A 16,228-nucleotide genomic window follows, 5' to 3' on the forward strand; every position below is an offset into this window, starting at 1 on the left:
TTAAGGCAAAAATTACAACTTAAGCATTATAAAAATTATAAATATAATTTTGTTCATGTCCTGGAAAAAAATGTATCAAAAACTGATTCCAAGTTTTCAAACAAGTGATGAGAGTATTTCAAGATAGCACAGGAAGAGGAAACTATTTGAAGTTAGTTTATAGCTATCTCCTTTCCATTTACTAGACTAGTATAGAGTTTGAAAAAGTTGTTTCGCCTGCTGGAAAACTTTAAGCAAAAGTATACTTCTAATTTGAAGCTAACGCTTTAAAAAATATTTTTTCTAATTTTTTGTTTTATGAAATTACTTTATTATTTTAGTACAGTAATAATTTTTACTAATAGTTTGTTAGTAAAATATTGAACATTTTATTTTTAATTTTATTAAATTTATGGGCTTTTCATAATATTTAAAAAAATACATTTTGAAACCTATTTAAGATGTAGTAAATATTGTTTCACTGATTTTTATTTTAATTTATAAATTATTCTAACTTTAAAACTAAATAGCAGTTATAAATACTAATAGTTCTGTATTACATGAAACATTTATCAAAATGCTGGTGATGGAATTTTGTTCTGATATTGCTGTCCCTACTCTATTAATACTGTGTTCCCAACAGTGCCTGACACTTCTCATTAAAATCAGTAGTATGCATTCCACAGGTCACTGGACAAAGTTTGGAATACTATGTCCAAGAAATAGAGTAAAGCTAATTAACTAATGAATATTGGCTTTATTGGAAAAAGAAAACCTAATAATAGAAAGATATTGAAGTCAGTGGTTAAGAAATCATTTTAGGAAGAAAACAAGTAAAAGAGGATTAGAGTATGCTTTTTTTTTTTTTTTTGTCTCCTCTTTTCCACTATTGCATTTTATTTTCATTGTTTTTTTCTTCCCTTTCATGTATCTTCACAGATCCTTGCTGCTTTCCTATCTATCATCTCCCATTTTACCACTAAAATGACACCTTAAATATTTCCATCACAATCATGAAGTTACCCTTACCCTAAAGTCTCAAAATAGTTTTATATAAAACACGACTATAAATTGGATGTTTTAGAAACATGGTGATCTGAAAAGTCTTTCTTTTTTCTCCCCCCATATTTACAACAATTGGCCTCTGATGAAAATGGCTGCTGGACACCTAGAGTAGCTCAAATTAGTTATCTGTAAGCCTCTCTGACCATTTCAACAGGAGTTAATGCACTTTTGTAAACACATTTCTTAAAAAGGTCTATGTTGTTCAAGAGTTTGCTTTTGTTTTCTTTGCTTTTGTTTTGTCTGTTTTGCATTCTTAAATGTCAAAGCTACTATTGAAACTTTCTTTTTCCTTATGAGCAGGCTGAGTTGATAGGATGTAATTTTTCTTACGAGTAAGACTTGGAAGCTCCTTTTAGATTTCAAGCCATCACTGCGAGTGGCGGATTGGAGATTATTGCCTGAAACTCAGTAGGAACATTTTCCAAGTAAGGAAGGAAGGAAGGAAGGAAGAAAGGGAGGGAGGGAGGGAAGGAAGGAAGGAAGGAAGGAAGGAAGGAAGGAAGGAAGGAAGGAAGGAAGGAAGGAAGCGAATGCTTAGATGACTAGGCCGTCTTTCGGGAGGGAGGGTGGGGAGGAGCGGTAGGAGGAAGGAAGAAGGAAGCTTCACGGCCGTCCAGGCCGGCCTTGCGTTCGAAGGAAGGACTTTTAACTTTAGGATACAAGTGCAAGTTTCTTACATAGATAAACTTGGTTCATGGGGATTTGTTGTACAGATTATTTTATCATCCAGGTATTAAGCCTAGTACATATTAGTCCTCCACCTTTGGGTTAAACCTCTCTGGGGCACACATTGCAGATAGTCTTTGGGGGCCTCTTACATAGTGTATAGTGAGAGCAGAAAATCTTTGGCCCCTTTTTTTTTTTTTTTTTTATAATTGGATCAATAAAACCTGCTGTGCTTAGAAACACTTTCTCAGAGTTGCTGCTGCCCAGTGCTCATCCAACACCCTTTGGATCTGATTCTTCTTAATGGCTGAATATTCATTCTTCAGGTCATAGACCTGATCCTGTTCTTTGGAAACTGCAAAACAAAATAAGTCCAAATATCACATGCGTCTTTAACTGCTCTTGGCCAATTCAGTCCATTCCAACTCAAAAGGAAAATTGAAACTCATCAACTTTTAGGATATGCTAAAGCTCTTCTCTTCTTCTGTATGCTACTACATGCTCATCCTCAATAGGAAGGGATGCTACCTTTCATTAAGTTGGTATTTGGAGTGATTTCTGGATATCTAGCTAGCCCCTCAGAATGAGAGATGTAAAGTAAATATATCTTACTGTCTGTGGAGTAGTAGAGTAAAATACATAAAGATCTTCATCTATGAAATAGCAGAGTATAATACACTTAAAGTTAGGACAAATTTAATTTTATTAACCGCTCTAAAATTTTTAAGTAATATGGCCAAAGCAACTAATGTAATTTCTATGGGTATGTTTCCTCATTTATAAAAGTGATAAATAATAATAATATATTTCACAACTTACAAGAATTGAATGGGAACATAAGAAAATTATGTAAAAGTAATTAGCCTAGTGGCTGGCATCTGGTGGGTGCTGAAAAAAAAAAACTGGATGATTATTTCTGATATGAATGGAGAAATAATTTAATTCTGCAAGATGAAAATGCAAAACTGTGTGACTCAAACTACAGGAAAGGTAAATTACTAAGGCATTTTATTGATGCTATTTCAGTGAAATTGTGCCAACAAGGCCTTTGATCCCTTTTATGAAATTATTTTTTGTTCTTATAACAGATTTAAAACAATAAATACATAGTTAAATTCCATTCATTAATAAATAGCTTCTACCAACTTAAAGTCATGAGAAGTGACATTTTTGGTCTTAAAATATTTGGTGTTTACATTAGAAAAAACAGTATTTCATTTGGGGCTCCATTTATTTTATAATAGAAAGTTTACTAAATATGATCTAAGGCACAGTACTATTTTCTGCAAATTAATGAGAAGTGAGGGCAGTGGAAGCCAGAACACTAGTGTGTGTTCTTTAGCAACTTATAGATTTCAGTTAATGAAGTATAGTAGACTGCAATATAGATTGCTTGAAAAACAATTGTAAAAATGACAACTAACAATCAGAAGTCCTCTAAGTGGCCCAACTATAACTAGACCATTATCATCCACCAGCACTCTATCCTGTCTCAAATTCATGTAGTCATGATTAAATCCTGCTAGCACATCATCGCTATATAATGGCTCTACTAAACATTAAAAAATCACATTTACCATCTTTTTTCTTCACATTTCAGTACTTTTCCAAAACATATATTGTATTATGAATTATCAGTTTAGGCCAAAATTGATTTTATTCTTAAATTCCCAAAAGAGATTATTAAGAGCATACATTGAAAATGTAGTTTACTGTAATTCTTTCCAAATACATGAATATGAGGTTTTTGGCTAAGATCACAGGTATGTAGGAAAAAAATGATTAATAATACCATATAATTTAAACAAAGCCTTGTTCCTTTGGGATAATGTTAATAGGCTTTTCTGAAAATATTTAAATTGTATTTTTTCTAATTTATACTCATGTATTTACAGCTGTATGTCAGGATTTACTGGAAAAAACTGTGAGAAAGTAATTGACCACTGTAGACTGCTCAGCATCAACTGTCTGAATGAAGAATGGTGTTTCAATATAATTGGAAGATTCAAAGTAAGTAATTTAATACATGGCAACATAATTTAGCACTTCAAGATACAATAGATTCAGTCAGTCTATATTTCAAATCTTCTTATTAATCTTAGCCAGAGAAATACATCCTTATATGTATATTTAAATGTGACTTCTGTAAAGCTTAGCAATAGGGGTTTTAATTTATAAGAATCATGTTGGGAGGGAATTAATAAATGTTCTAGGAGGTGTTTTTATTATAAAGTAAGCATAAAGCTAATTGAGTCCTGGTGATATAACTCTTAGTATATAAAACTCCAGTTACTGATACTTTAAGCTCTTTAACTAGATGAGAAATAAAATCAGTCTAGTGGTTGATTGTTAGGGTCCACAAAATATGCTTTTTTAGGGAACAGTTTTTGAAATTAATTTACAAATACAAAATGTCTGTGCTACACATGATAAGGGATATTTTACAACCTAGCAATGTTACTTATAGGTGTGTCTGTTGGAGAAATTATCAGGTATTTAATGAGAGAGACATACACAGGAATTTTCACTTCAAATCTGAAACAAAACCTTGTACATAAGAGAATGGACAAATTCATCATGGTGTAGTCTTACAATGGAATTATAAAAACTAGTTAAAATGAGTAGACAATAGCTATAGGCATTAATTCTTACAAATATAAAAATATTGAATTTGAAAATGTTATTCATGTACAGTGTGACAATATTACTCAAAGTTGTAAAACAAATGTATACATACTTCTGTAATTACATAAATATATAGCAAAAATATAAACACAAACTTGAGGATGACACACACCAGCTTTATTTGAGAGGCAACCTATAGGGAGGTAGATGGGAGAATGAAATCAGGGAGAGTACAAAGGGGACTTCCAATGTTCCTGCAAAGTTTTGTTATTCAAAAAAATATTTTTTTTGAGAAATAAGGCAAGAAAAATAACTACAACATGAAGATAGAATAAATAAAAGTAGTATGGTTGTGATAAGCATACCTCATTACTATTCATTAGAAAGCTATAAAAATTAAAAAGTAGAACTAACAAGTTAAATATGGCAAAATTCCAGGATTCAATATAACTTTTTAGAAACCAGTAGTGCTTTTGTAATATAACAACAATGAATTAAGACATGAAACTAAAAATTAATACTATAAAAGTGAAAAAAGTATGATATAAGTGTATCAAAACACTTCAGAAAATGTTTAACAAAATGTGGCCAAGACCTCTATGCTAAAAACTAAAAAGAAAAGATTACAGAGGGAAATTAAATATGCCCTATAAATAAAGTTATAACATATTTATGAATTAGAAAAATTAATATTTTATGATGTTCTCTCTTCTTACTGATATTAACAAATGTTTTGTAGAAATGGGCAAGCTGATTATCAAACTGATATGAAACATCAAAGGACCTCAAATAGCTAAGTAATCAAAAATAACAGCAAATTTGAAGGATTTTACGAACCTGATTTCAAGAGTTGTTTTCAAGCTAGAGTATCAAGGCAGTGTGGTTCTGGCATGTGATGTTTAATACTGAGTGTCAATTTGATTGGATTCAAGGATGCTAAGTATTGACCCTGGGTGTGTCTGTGAGGATGTCAGCAAAGGAGATTGACATTTGAGTCCGTGGGCTGGGGAAGGCAGACCCACCCTTAATCTCAGTGGGCACCATCTAATCATCTGCCAGCACGGCCAAAATATAAAGCAGGCAGAGAAACATAAATAGGTTAGACTGGCTTAGCCTCCCAGCCTACATCTTTCTTCTGTGCTGGATGCTTCCTGCTGTTGAACATTGGATTCCAAGTTCTTCACCTTTGGGACTCAGACTGGCTTACTTGCTCCTCAGCTTGCTGACAACCTATTGTGGGACCCTGTGATCATGTGAGTTAATACTCCTTAATAAACTCCTCTTTTATATGAATCTATCTTCTTAGTTCTGTCCCTCTAGAGAACCCTGAATAATACATAGCATAAGGATGAACTAGAAGATGTCTCACACACACACACAAACACACACACGCACGCACACGAAAGGAGAGTTCAAAGATAGATCCACAGAGAAATTTCTTTTTATCTCAAAAACACCAAGATAATTTAATGAACAAAGGAACATCTTCTTATCAAAACACACATGAAAAAAAGTGACTCCATACCCCCACCTCAAACCACACAATAATTAATTTTACATGAAGCATAAACCTGAGAGTAAAAGAGAAATTTATAAAACTTCTAGAGAATAAAATGGAAAAAAAAAAAAAAAAAAAAAAAAGGATGATGTTCTTTATGACCATGCGTTAGACTAAACTTTGTTAGGGCACAAAATTAAATGGTTTATTGAACTTAATTAAGTTTAGAAACTTCTGTGCATCAAAATATTTTTTAAAAAGACAATAACCAGGGATTACTCATCTAAATTTACAGTAGAAGTAAACTTAATCATAATAGAGGTATGTACTGTTCACATGAGATAATATGAAATAAAATGTCTTTATTGAAAACAAATGATGTCTTTATTGAAACAAAATGATGGAAAAAATTGAGAGAAGTACTAATCAAAAACTGGTTGATGCCTACCTTACTTTTATGTAAAATAGACTTTAAAACTTAAAAATCAGAAATCGTAAAATTCTGATTTTTAAAATTCTTAAAATTAAGAAATTAATAAACCCTCTTTCATGGTGGGGTGTATTTGTTTCTTCATGCAAAACTATATCTGAGTTATATTGTCAATTTTTAAAGGGAAATAAATAAAATTAGAAAATATATATCGAATAGACAATCTTTAGATATCAATGAAAACAAAAAGTAAATACACATTTTACGTGTTCAAACTGTCTCAAATTTTTATATTTAATTTAATTTTATTTTACTTTAAGTTCTGGGATACATGTGCTGAATGTAAAACTTTGTTACATAGGTATACATGTACTATGGTGGTTTGTTTCACCTATCAACCCCTCATCTATGTTTTAAGCCCCGCATGCATTAGGTATTTGTCCTAATACACTCCCTCCCCTTCGTGCCATCCCACCTGACATGCCTCAGTGTGTGATGTTTCCCTCCCTGTCTCCATTTGTTCCCATTGTTCAACTCCCACTTATGAGTGAGAACATGCAATGTTTGCTTTTCTGTTCCTATGTTGCTTTGCTGAGGATGATGGTTTCCAGCTTCATCCATGTCTCTGCAAAGTACATGAACAGATTCTTTTTTTATGACTGCATAGTATTCCATGGTGTATATGTGCCACATTTTCTTTATCCAGTCTATCATTGATGGGCATTTGGCTTGGTTCCAAGTCTTTGCTATTGTAAATAGTGCTGCAATAAGCATACGTACGTGTGTGTCTTTATAGTAGAATGATTCATAATCTTTTGGGTATATACTCAGTAATAGAATTGCAGGGTCAAATGGTATTTCTAGTTCTAGATCCTTGAAGAATCACCACGCTGTCTTCCACAATGGTTGAACTAATTTACACTCCCATCAGCAGTGTAAAAGCGTTCCTATTTCTCCATATCATCGCCAGCATCTATTATTTCCACGTTTTAATGATCATCATTCTAATTGGTGTGAGATGGTATCTCATTGTGGTTTTGATTTGCATTTCTCCAATGACCAGTGATGACGAGCTTTTTTTCATATGTTTGTTGGCTGCATAAATAACTTCTTTTGATGGGTGTCTGTTGATAAACTTTGCCCATTTTTTTATGAGGTTGTGTTTTTCTTGTAAATGTGTTTAACTTCCTTGTAGATTCTGGATATTAGCCTTTTGTCAGATGGCTAGATTGCAAAATTTTTTCTCCCATTCTGTCGGTTGCCTGTTCACTTTAAGGATAGTTTCTTTTGCTGAGCAGAAGCTCTTCAGTTGGATTAGATCCCATTTGTCAATTTTGGCTTTTGTTGCCATTGCTTTTGGTGTTTTAGTGATGAAGTCCTTGCCCATGCCTTTGTCCTCAATGGTATTGTCTAGGTTTTCTTCTAGGGTTTTTATGGTTTTAAGTTTTACATTTAAGTCTTTAATCTATCTTCAGTTAATTTTTCTATAAGGTGTAAGGAGTAGGTCCAGTTTCTGTTTTCTGCATATGGCTAGCTAGTTTTCCCAACACCATTTATTAAACAGGAAATTCTTTCCCCATTGCTTGTTTTTGCCATGTTTGTCAAAAAACAGATGCTTGTAGATGTGTGGTGTTACTTCTGAAGCCTCTGTTCTGTTTCATTGGTCTATATATCTATTTTGGTACCAGTACCATGCTGTTTTGCTTACTGTGTAGCCTTGCAGTATAGTTTGAAGTTAGGTAGCATGATGCCTCAAGCTTTGTTCTTTTGCTTAGGATTGTCTTGGAAATATGGCCTTTTTTTCGGTTCCATATGAAATTTAAAGTATTTTTTTTTTCTAGTTCTGTGAAGAAAGTCAGTGGAAGATTGAAGGAAATATCATTGAATCTATAAATTTCTTTGGGCAATATGGCCATTTTCACAATCTTGATTCTTCCTACCCATGAGCATGGAAGGTTTTTTCCATTTGTTTGCATAATCTCTTATTTCCTTGAGCAGTGGTTTGTAGCTCTCCTTGAGGAGGTCCTTCACATCTCTTGTAAGTTGTATTCCTAGGTATTTTATTCTCTTTGTAGCAATTCTCAACGGGAGTTCACTCATAATTTGCCTCTCTGCTTGTCTATTAGTGGTGTATAGGAATGTTTGTGATTTTTGCACATTGATTTTGTATCCTGAGACTTTGCTAAAGTTGCTTATCAGCTTAAGGAGTTGTTGGACTGAGATGATGGGGTTTTCTAAATATACAATAATGTCTTCTGCAAACAGACACAATTTGATTTCCTTGCTTCCTATTTGAATGCCCTTCATTTCTTTCTCTTGCCTGATTGCCCTGGCCAGAACTTCCAACACTATGTTGAATAGGAGTGTTGAGAGAGGGTATCCTTGTCTTGTGTCAGTTTTCAAAGGGAATGCTTTCAACTTTTGCCCATTCAGTATGGTATTGGATATGGGCTTGTCATAAATAGCTATTATTATTTTGAGATATGTTTCATCAACACCTAGTTTATTGAGAGGTTTTTGTATGAAGCAGTGTTGAATTTTATCAAAGGCCTTTTCTGCATCTATTGAGATAATCATGTGTTTTTTGTCATTGGTTCTGTTTATGTGATGGATTATGTTTATTGATTTGCATATGTTGAACTAGCTTTGCATCCCAGGGATGAAGCCAAATTGGTCATGGTGGATAAGCTTTTTGATGTGCTGCTGGATTCCATTTGCCATTATTTTGTTGAGGATTTTTACATCGAAGTTCATCAGGGATATTGGCCTGAAATTTTCTTCTCTTATTGTGTCTCTTCCAGGTTTTGGAATCAGGATGATGCTGGCCTCATAAAATGAGTTAGGGAGGAGTCCCTCATTTTCTTTTTCTTTTTTTTCTGTTTTATTTTATTTGTTTAATTTTTCTTGTTTTTTTTTTTTTTTTTTTATTATACATTGAATTTTGGGATACATGTGCAGAACATGCAGGTTTGTTACATAGCTATACATGTGACATGGTGGTTTGCTGCGCTCATCAACCTGTCTTCTACATTAGGTATTTCTCCTAATGCTATCCCTCAACTAGCCCCCACCCCCTGACAGGCCCTGGGGTGTGTGATGTTCCCCTCCCTGTCTTCATGTGTTCTCACTGTTCAACTCCCATTTATGAGTGAGAACATGAGGTGTTTCCTATTATGTTTTTGTGATAGTTTGCTGAGAATGATGGTTTTCCTTTCATCCATGTCCCTGCAAAGAATATTAACTCATCCTTTTTTTATGACTGCATAGTATTACATGGTATATATGTGCCACCTTTGCTTTATGCAGTCTATCATTGATGAACCTTTGGGTTAGTTCCAAGTCTTTGCTATTGTGAACAGTGCCACAATAAACTTACGTGTGCATGTGTCTTTATAGTAGAATGATTTATAATCATTTGGATATATACCCAGTAATAGGATTACTGGTTCAAATGATATTTCTAGTTCTAGATCCTTGAGGAATTGCCACACTGTCTTCCACAATGGTTGAAGTAATTTACACTCCCACCAACAGTGTAAAAGCATTCCTGTTTCTCCACATCCTCTCCAGCATCTGTTGATTCCTGACTTTTTAGTGATTGCCATTCTAATTGCCATGAGATGGTATCTCATTGTGGTTTTGATTTGCATTTCTCTAGTGACCAGTGATGATGAACTTTTTTTCATATGTTTGTTCGTTGCATGAATTTCTTTTGAGAAGTGTCTATTCATATCCTTCATCCATTTTTTGATGACTTTGTTTTTGCCTTGTAAATTTGTTTAATTTCTTTGTAGATTCTGGATATTAGCCCTTTGTCAAGTGGATAGATTGCAGAATTTTTCTCCCATTCTGCGGGTTGCCTGTTCACTCTGCTGATAGTTTCTTTTGCTGTGCAGAAGCTCTTTAGTTTAATTAGATTACATTTGTTTATCTGTTGTTTAGAATAGTTTCAGAAGGAATGGTCTCAGCTCCTCTTTGTACCTCTGGTACAATTCAACTGTGAATCCGTCTGGTCCTGGGCTTTTATTGGTTGATAGGCTATTAAGTAATGCCTCAATTTCAGAACTCTGTATTGGTCTATTCATGATTCAACTTCTTCCTGCTTTAGTTATGGATTGTCTTCCTCCTGGGAGGGCATATGTGCCCAGGAATTTATCCATTTCTTCTAGATTTTCTAGTTTTGTTGCATAGAGGTGTTTATAGTATTCTCTGTTGGTAGTTTTTATTTCTGTAGGATCAGTGTTGATATCCCCTTTATCATTTTTTATTGTGTCTATTTGATTTTTCTCACTTTTCTCCTTATTTAGTCTGGCAAGTTGTCTATTTATTTTGTTAATCTTTTCAAAAGAACAGTTCTTTGATTCAAAGATTTTTTGAAGGGTTTTTTGTGTCTCTGTCTCCTTAAATACTGTTCTGATCTTACTTATTTCTTGTCTTCTGCTAGCTTTTGAGTTTGTTTGCTCTTGCTTCTCTGTTTCTTTTAATTATGATGTTATGGTGTTGATTTCAGATCTTTCCTGTTTTCTGATGTGAGCATTTGGTGCTATGAATTTCCCTCTAAACACTGCTTTAGCTGTGTCCCAGAGATTCTGGTATATTGTCTCTTTGTTTTCATCACTTTCAAAGAACTTTGTTTTCATCACTTTCAAAGAAATTTGTTATTTCTGCCTTATTTTTGTTACTTACCCAGGAGTCATTGAGGAGCAAGTTGTTCAGTTTCCACGAAATTGTGTGGTTTTGAGTAACTTTCTTAATCTTGAGTTCTAATTTGATTGCACTATGGTCTAAGAGGCTGTTTTTTTTGTTTGTTTGTTTGTTTTGTTTTGTTTTATTTTTCCTACATTTGTATCTTTTCTTTTGCATTTGTTGAGAAGTGTTTTACTTCCAATTATGTGGTCGATTTTAGAGTAAGTGCTATGTGGTGCTGATAAAAATGTATATTCTGTTGATTTGGGGTGGAGAGTTCTGCAGATATCTATGAGGTCTGCTTGGTCCAGAGGTGAGTTAAAGTCCTGATTATCCTTGTTAATTATCTGTCTCATTAATGTGTCTAATATTGACAATGGGGTTTTAAAGTCTCTCACTATTATTGTGAGGGAGTCTAAGGCTCTTTGTAGGCCTCTAAAATCATTTTTTTTTTTTGTATGACTGGGTACTTTTGTATTCAGTGCATATATATTTAGAATAGTTAGCTCTTCTTGTTGCATTGATCACTTTATCATTATGTAATGCCCTTCTTTGTCTTTTTTGATATTTCTTAGTTTAACGTCTGTTTTATCAGAGACTAGGATTGCAATCCCTGCTTTTTTTCTTTTCTTTCTTTCCATTTGTTGGTAAATAGTCCTCCATCCCTTTATTTTGAGCCTATATGTGTTTACACATAAGATAGGTCTTCTGAATACAGCACACCAATGGGTCTTGACTCTATCCAACTTGTCATTTTGTGTCTTTGAATTGAGGCATTCAGCCCATTTACATTTAAGGTTAATATTGGTATGTGTGAATTTGATCCTGTCATTATGATGCTAGCTAGTTATTTTGCCCATTAGTTAATGCAGTTTCTTCTTAGTGTAGTTGGTCTTTATATTTTGGTATGTTTTTGCCATGGCTGGTATCAGTTTTTCCTTTCTATATTTAGTACTTCCTTCAGGAGTTCTTGTGAGGCAAGCCTGCTGGTCACAAAATCCTTCAGCGTTTGCCTGTCTGTAAAGGATTTTATTTGTTTTTCACTTATGAAACTTAGTTTTGCTGGATATGAAATTCTGGTTTGCAAATTATTTCCTTTAAGAATGTTCAGTATTGGGCACCACCCTTTTCTGGCTTGTAGGGTTTCTGCAGAGAGATCCACTGTTAGTCTGATGGGCTACCCTTTGTAGGTAACCTGAACTTTCTCACTGACTGCCCTTAACATTTTTTCCTTTATTTCAACCTTGGAGAATCTGAGAATTATGTGTCTTGGGGTTGCTCTTCTCAAGGAGTATCTTGGTGGCATTCTCTGTATTTCTGAATTTGAATGCTGGCCTGTCTTGCTAGGTTGGGGAAGTTCTCCTGGATAATATCCTGAAGTGTTTTCCAACTTGTTTCTATTCTCCCTATGACTTTAAGGGACTCTAGTCAATCATACCTTTGGTCTTTCCATATGGTCGCATATTTCTTTGAGGCTTTGTTCGTTCTTTTTCATTCTTTTTGCTGTAATCTTGTCTTCATGCTTTATTTTATTAAGTTGCTCTTCAATCTCTGATATCCTTTCTTCTGCTTGAGCGACTCAGCTATTGATACTTATGTATGCTTCACGAAGTTCTCATGCTGTGTTTTTCAGCTCCATCAGGTCGTTTATGTTCTTCTCTAAACTGGTTATTCTAGTTAGCAGTTCCTGTAACCTTTTGTTAAGGTTCTTAGCTCCCTTGCATTGTGTTAGAACATGATCCTTTAGCTCAGAGGAGTTTGTTATTACCCACTTTCAGAAGCCTACTTCTGTCAACTCATAAAACTCATTCTCTGTCCAGTTTTGTGCCCTTGCTGGAGAGGAGTTGCAATCATTTGGAGGAGAAAAAGCTTCTGGTTTTTGGAATTTTCAGCATTTTTTTGTTGGTTTGTCCTCATCTTTATGGATTTATCTACCTTTGACCTTTGAGGCTGATGACCTTTGGATGGGGTTCTGTGCGTGGGAGTCCTTTTGGTTGACTTTGATGTTATTGCTTTCTGTTCATTGGTATTTCTTCTAACAGTCAGGCCCCTCTTCTGCAGGTCTGCTGCAGTTTGCTGGAGGTCCACTCCAGACCCTATTTGCCTGGGTATCACCAGTGGAGGCTGCAGAACAGCAAAGATTGCTGCCTATTCCCTCTCCCTCTGGGAAGCTTCCTCCCAGAGGGTAACACGCCAGATGCCAGCCAGAGCTCTCCTGTATGAGGTGTCTGTCAACCCCTGTTGGGAGGTCTCTCACAATCAGGAGGCACAGGGGTCAGGGAACCCACTTGAGGAGGCAGCTATCCTTTAGCAGATCTGGAGTGCTGTGCTGGGAGAGCCACTGCTTTTTTCAGAGCTGATAGGCAGGAATGTTTTAGTCCACGGAAACTGCGCCCACAGCCGTCTGTTCCCCCAGGTGCTCTGTCCCAGGAAGGTGGGAGTTTTACTTATAATCCCCTGACTGGGGCAGCTGCCTTTCTTTCGGAGATGCCCTACCCAGTGAAGAGGAATCTAGCAAGACAGTCTGGCTAGCGCAGCTTTGCTGTGCTGTGATGGGTTCTGCCCAGCCCTTAGAAGGGTCAGGTGAAAGCCTCCTACTCAAGCCTCAGTAATGGCGGATGCCCCACCCCCCACCAAATTTGTTGTTCCCAGGTCGACTTCAGACTGCTGTGATGGCAGTGAGCTTTCCTTTCCCTCCCCCTTCCTCTTCCTTCCCTTCCCTCCCCCTCTCCCTCCCTCCCTCCCTCCCTCCCTCCCTCCCTCCTTCCTTCCTTCCTTCCTTCCTTCCTTCCTTCCTTCCTTCCTTCCTTCCTTCCTCCCTTCCTTCCTTCCCTCCTTTATTTTAGACAGAGTCTTGCTCTGTCCCCCAGGCTGGAGCAGTGAGAATTTCACAGTGGTTCTTAGCTTGCTGGACTTCATGGGAGTGGGATGTGCTTAGTGAGACTACTTTGCTCCCTGGCTTTAGCCCCCTTTCCAGGGGAGTGAATGGTTCTCTCTCACTGGAGTTCCAGGTTTCAGTGGGGTACAGAAAAAAAAAAAAAAAAAAAAATCTCAGCAGCTAGCTCAGTGTCTGCCTGAACAGCTTCCCAAATTTGTGCTTGAAACCCAGGGCCCGGGTAATGTAGACACATGAGAGAATCTCCTGGTCTGCAGATTGCAAAAACCATGGGAAAAGTGTAGTATCTGGGCCAGATAGCCCAGTCCCTCATGGTGAGAGGTGACAACTTGCTAGCGGCCCTTGCTCTCACTGCCACCTCTGCCTTGGTGTCCACTCTGGCAGCGCTTGAGGAGCCCTTCAGCCCACCACTGCACTGTGGGAGTCCCTCTCTGGGCTGGCCGAGGCTGGAGTCGGCTCCCTCTGCTTGCAAGGAGGTGTGAAGGGAGAGGCGCAGGCGGGAACCAGGGCTGCGCGCGGTTGCTCACAGGCCAGCGTGAGCTCTGGGTGGGCACCCACTCCATGGGCCCCGCACTGGGAGTGGCCAGCCGGTGCGGCCGTCCCGGGGCACTGAGGGGCTTAACACCCAGGCAAGCAGCTGTGGAGGGTGCATCAGGTCCCCAAGCACTGCCGGCCTGCTTGGCTCGAATTCTTGCAGGGCCTCAGCCACCTCCCCATAGGGCAGGGCTCAGGACCTGCAGCCCACCATGCCCGAACCCCACTTCCCCTGTGGGCTCCCGGGAGGCCGGACCCTCCCTACGAGTGACGGCCCCCTGCTCTGCGGCGCCAGGTCCCATCTACCACCCAAGGGCTGAGGAATGCAGGCGCATGGCACGGGACTGACAGGCAGCTCTGCCCGTGGCATCCACTAGGCAAAGCCAGCTGGGTTCCTGAGTCCAGTGGGGACTTTGAGAACTTTTCGCTCTAGCACTCTGTGTCTAGCTAAAGGATCGTAAATGCACCAATCAGCACTGTGTGTATAGCTCAAGGTTTGTGCCCAGTCTTTAGAATGGTCAGGTGAAAGCCTCCTACTCAAGCCTCAGTAACGGCAGATGCCCCATCCCCCACCAAGTTTGATGTTCCGAGTTGGACTTCAGACTGCTGTGATGGCAGTGAGCTTCCCTTCACCTTCCCCTTCTCCTTCCCCTTCCCCTTCTCCTTCCCCTTCCTCTTCTCCTTCCCCTTCCCCTTCTCCTTCCCCTTCCCCTTCTCCTTCCCCTTCCCCTTCCTTCCCTCCCTCCCTCCCTTCCTCCCCTTCCTTCTTTCCTCCCCTTCCTTGTGGCATCAATCAGCATTCTGTGTCTAACTAATCAAGTGGGGACTTGGAGAACTTTTCTGTCTGGCACTCTGTGTCTAGCTAAAGGATTGTAAATGCACCAATGAGCACCCTGTCAAAACGGACCCAGCAGCTCTCTGTAAAATGGACCAATCAGCAGGATGGGGATGGGGTCAGATAAGGAAATAAAAGCAGGCTGCCCAAACCAGCAGTTGCAACCCACTCCAGGTTCCCTTCCACACTGTGAAATCTTTATTCTGTCGCTGTTTCCAATAAATCTTGCTGCTGCTCACTGTTTGGGCCCCCACCACCTTTATGAGCTGTAACACTCACCACAAAGGTCTGCAGCTTTACTCCTGAATCCAGGAAGACCACAAACCCACCGGAAGGAAGAAACTCCAGACACATCTGAACATCAGAAGGAACAAACTCCAGATACACCATCTTTAAGAACTGTAACACTCACCGCGAAGGTCCGCAGCTTCGTTCTCCAAGTCAGTGAAACCAAGAACCCACCAATTCCAGACACAATGGCACAGTCCATCATGGCTTCCCTTGACTAGGGTAGGGATGTCCCTGACCCCTTATACTTTCCATGCAAGGCAATGCCCCACCCTGTTTCTGCTCGCCTTCCATGGGCTGCACCCACTGCCTAACCAGTCCCAATGAGATGAACAGGGTACCTCAGTTGGAAATACAGAAATCAGAAATCACCCGCCTTCTGCATTAGTCTTGCTGGGAGCTGCAGACCTGAGCTTTTCCTATTCAGCCATCTTACCACAGTTGGTAATCCAAACCGTCAAAAAGTTAATGAAATATTGTTTAAGGCAACATGAAGCTATCATTTTATATATCCATATCACAGAACATTAAAGTATACACAGTTTATATTTCTGTATCACAAAGGAAAATTGAGACAGCATGTTCACATGTATCCAGGAAAAATATGACTTGTAATAAGCTCACTGAATGGTGGTGTAGCAGTATGTGCCTGAAATTTTTCAACCTGTAATAATTCAGAAGTATCTAAAGTAAATTTAAAAGATTATATAGAACATGCATACAAAA

General features: G+C 37.8%; 1 protein-coding gene across 4 annotated transcripts in view; it reads left to right on the top strand.

Annotated features, from left to right (window-relative positions):
• Positions 1 to 16,228, top strand: part of EYS (eyes shut homolog) — a 1,930,870-nt gene that overhangs the window by 135,136 nt on the left and 1,779,506 nt on the right. For all 4 annotated transcript variants that reach the window (XM_030928560.1, XM_030928557.1, XM_030928558.1 and 1 more), the window contains one exon: positions 3,606 to 3,720. In XM_030928560.1, the coding sequence (XP_030784420.1) occupies positions 3,606 to 3,720 (115 nt within the window). The remainder of the gene's footprint in view (positions 1 to 3,605; positions 3,721 to 16,228) is intronic.

Source organism: Rhinopithecus roxellana, chromosome 4 (genome assembly GCF_007565055.1).
Source record: "Rhinopithecus roxellana isolate Shanxi Qingling chromosome 4, ASM756505v1, whole genome shotgun sequence".
In the NCBI taxonomy this organism is placed as follows: Eukaryota; Metazoa; Chordata; class Mammalia; order Primates; family Cercopithecidae; genus Rhinopithecus; species Rhinopithecus roxellana.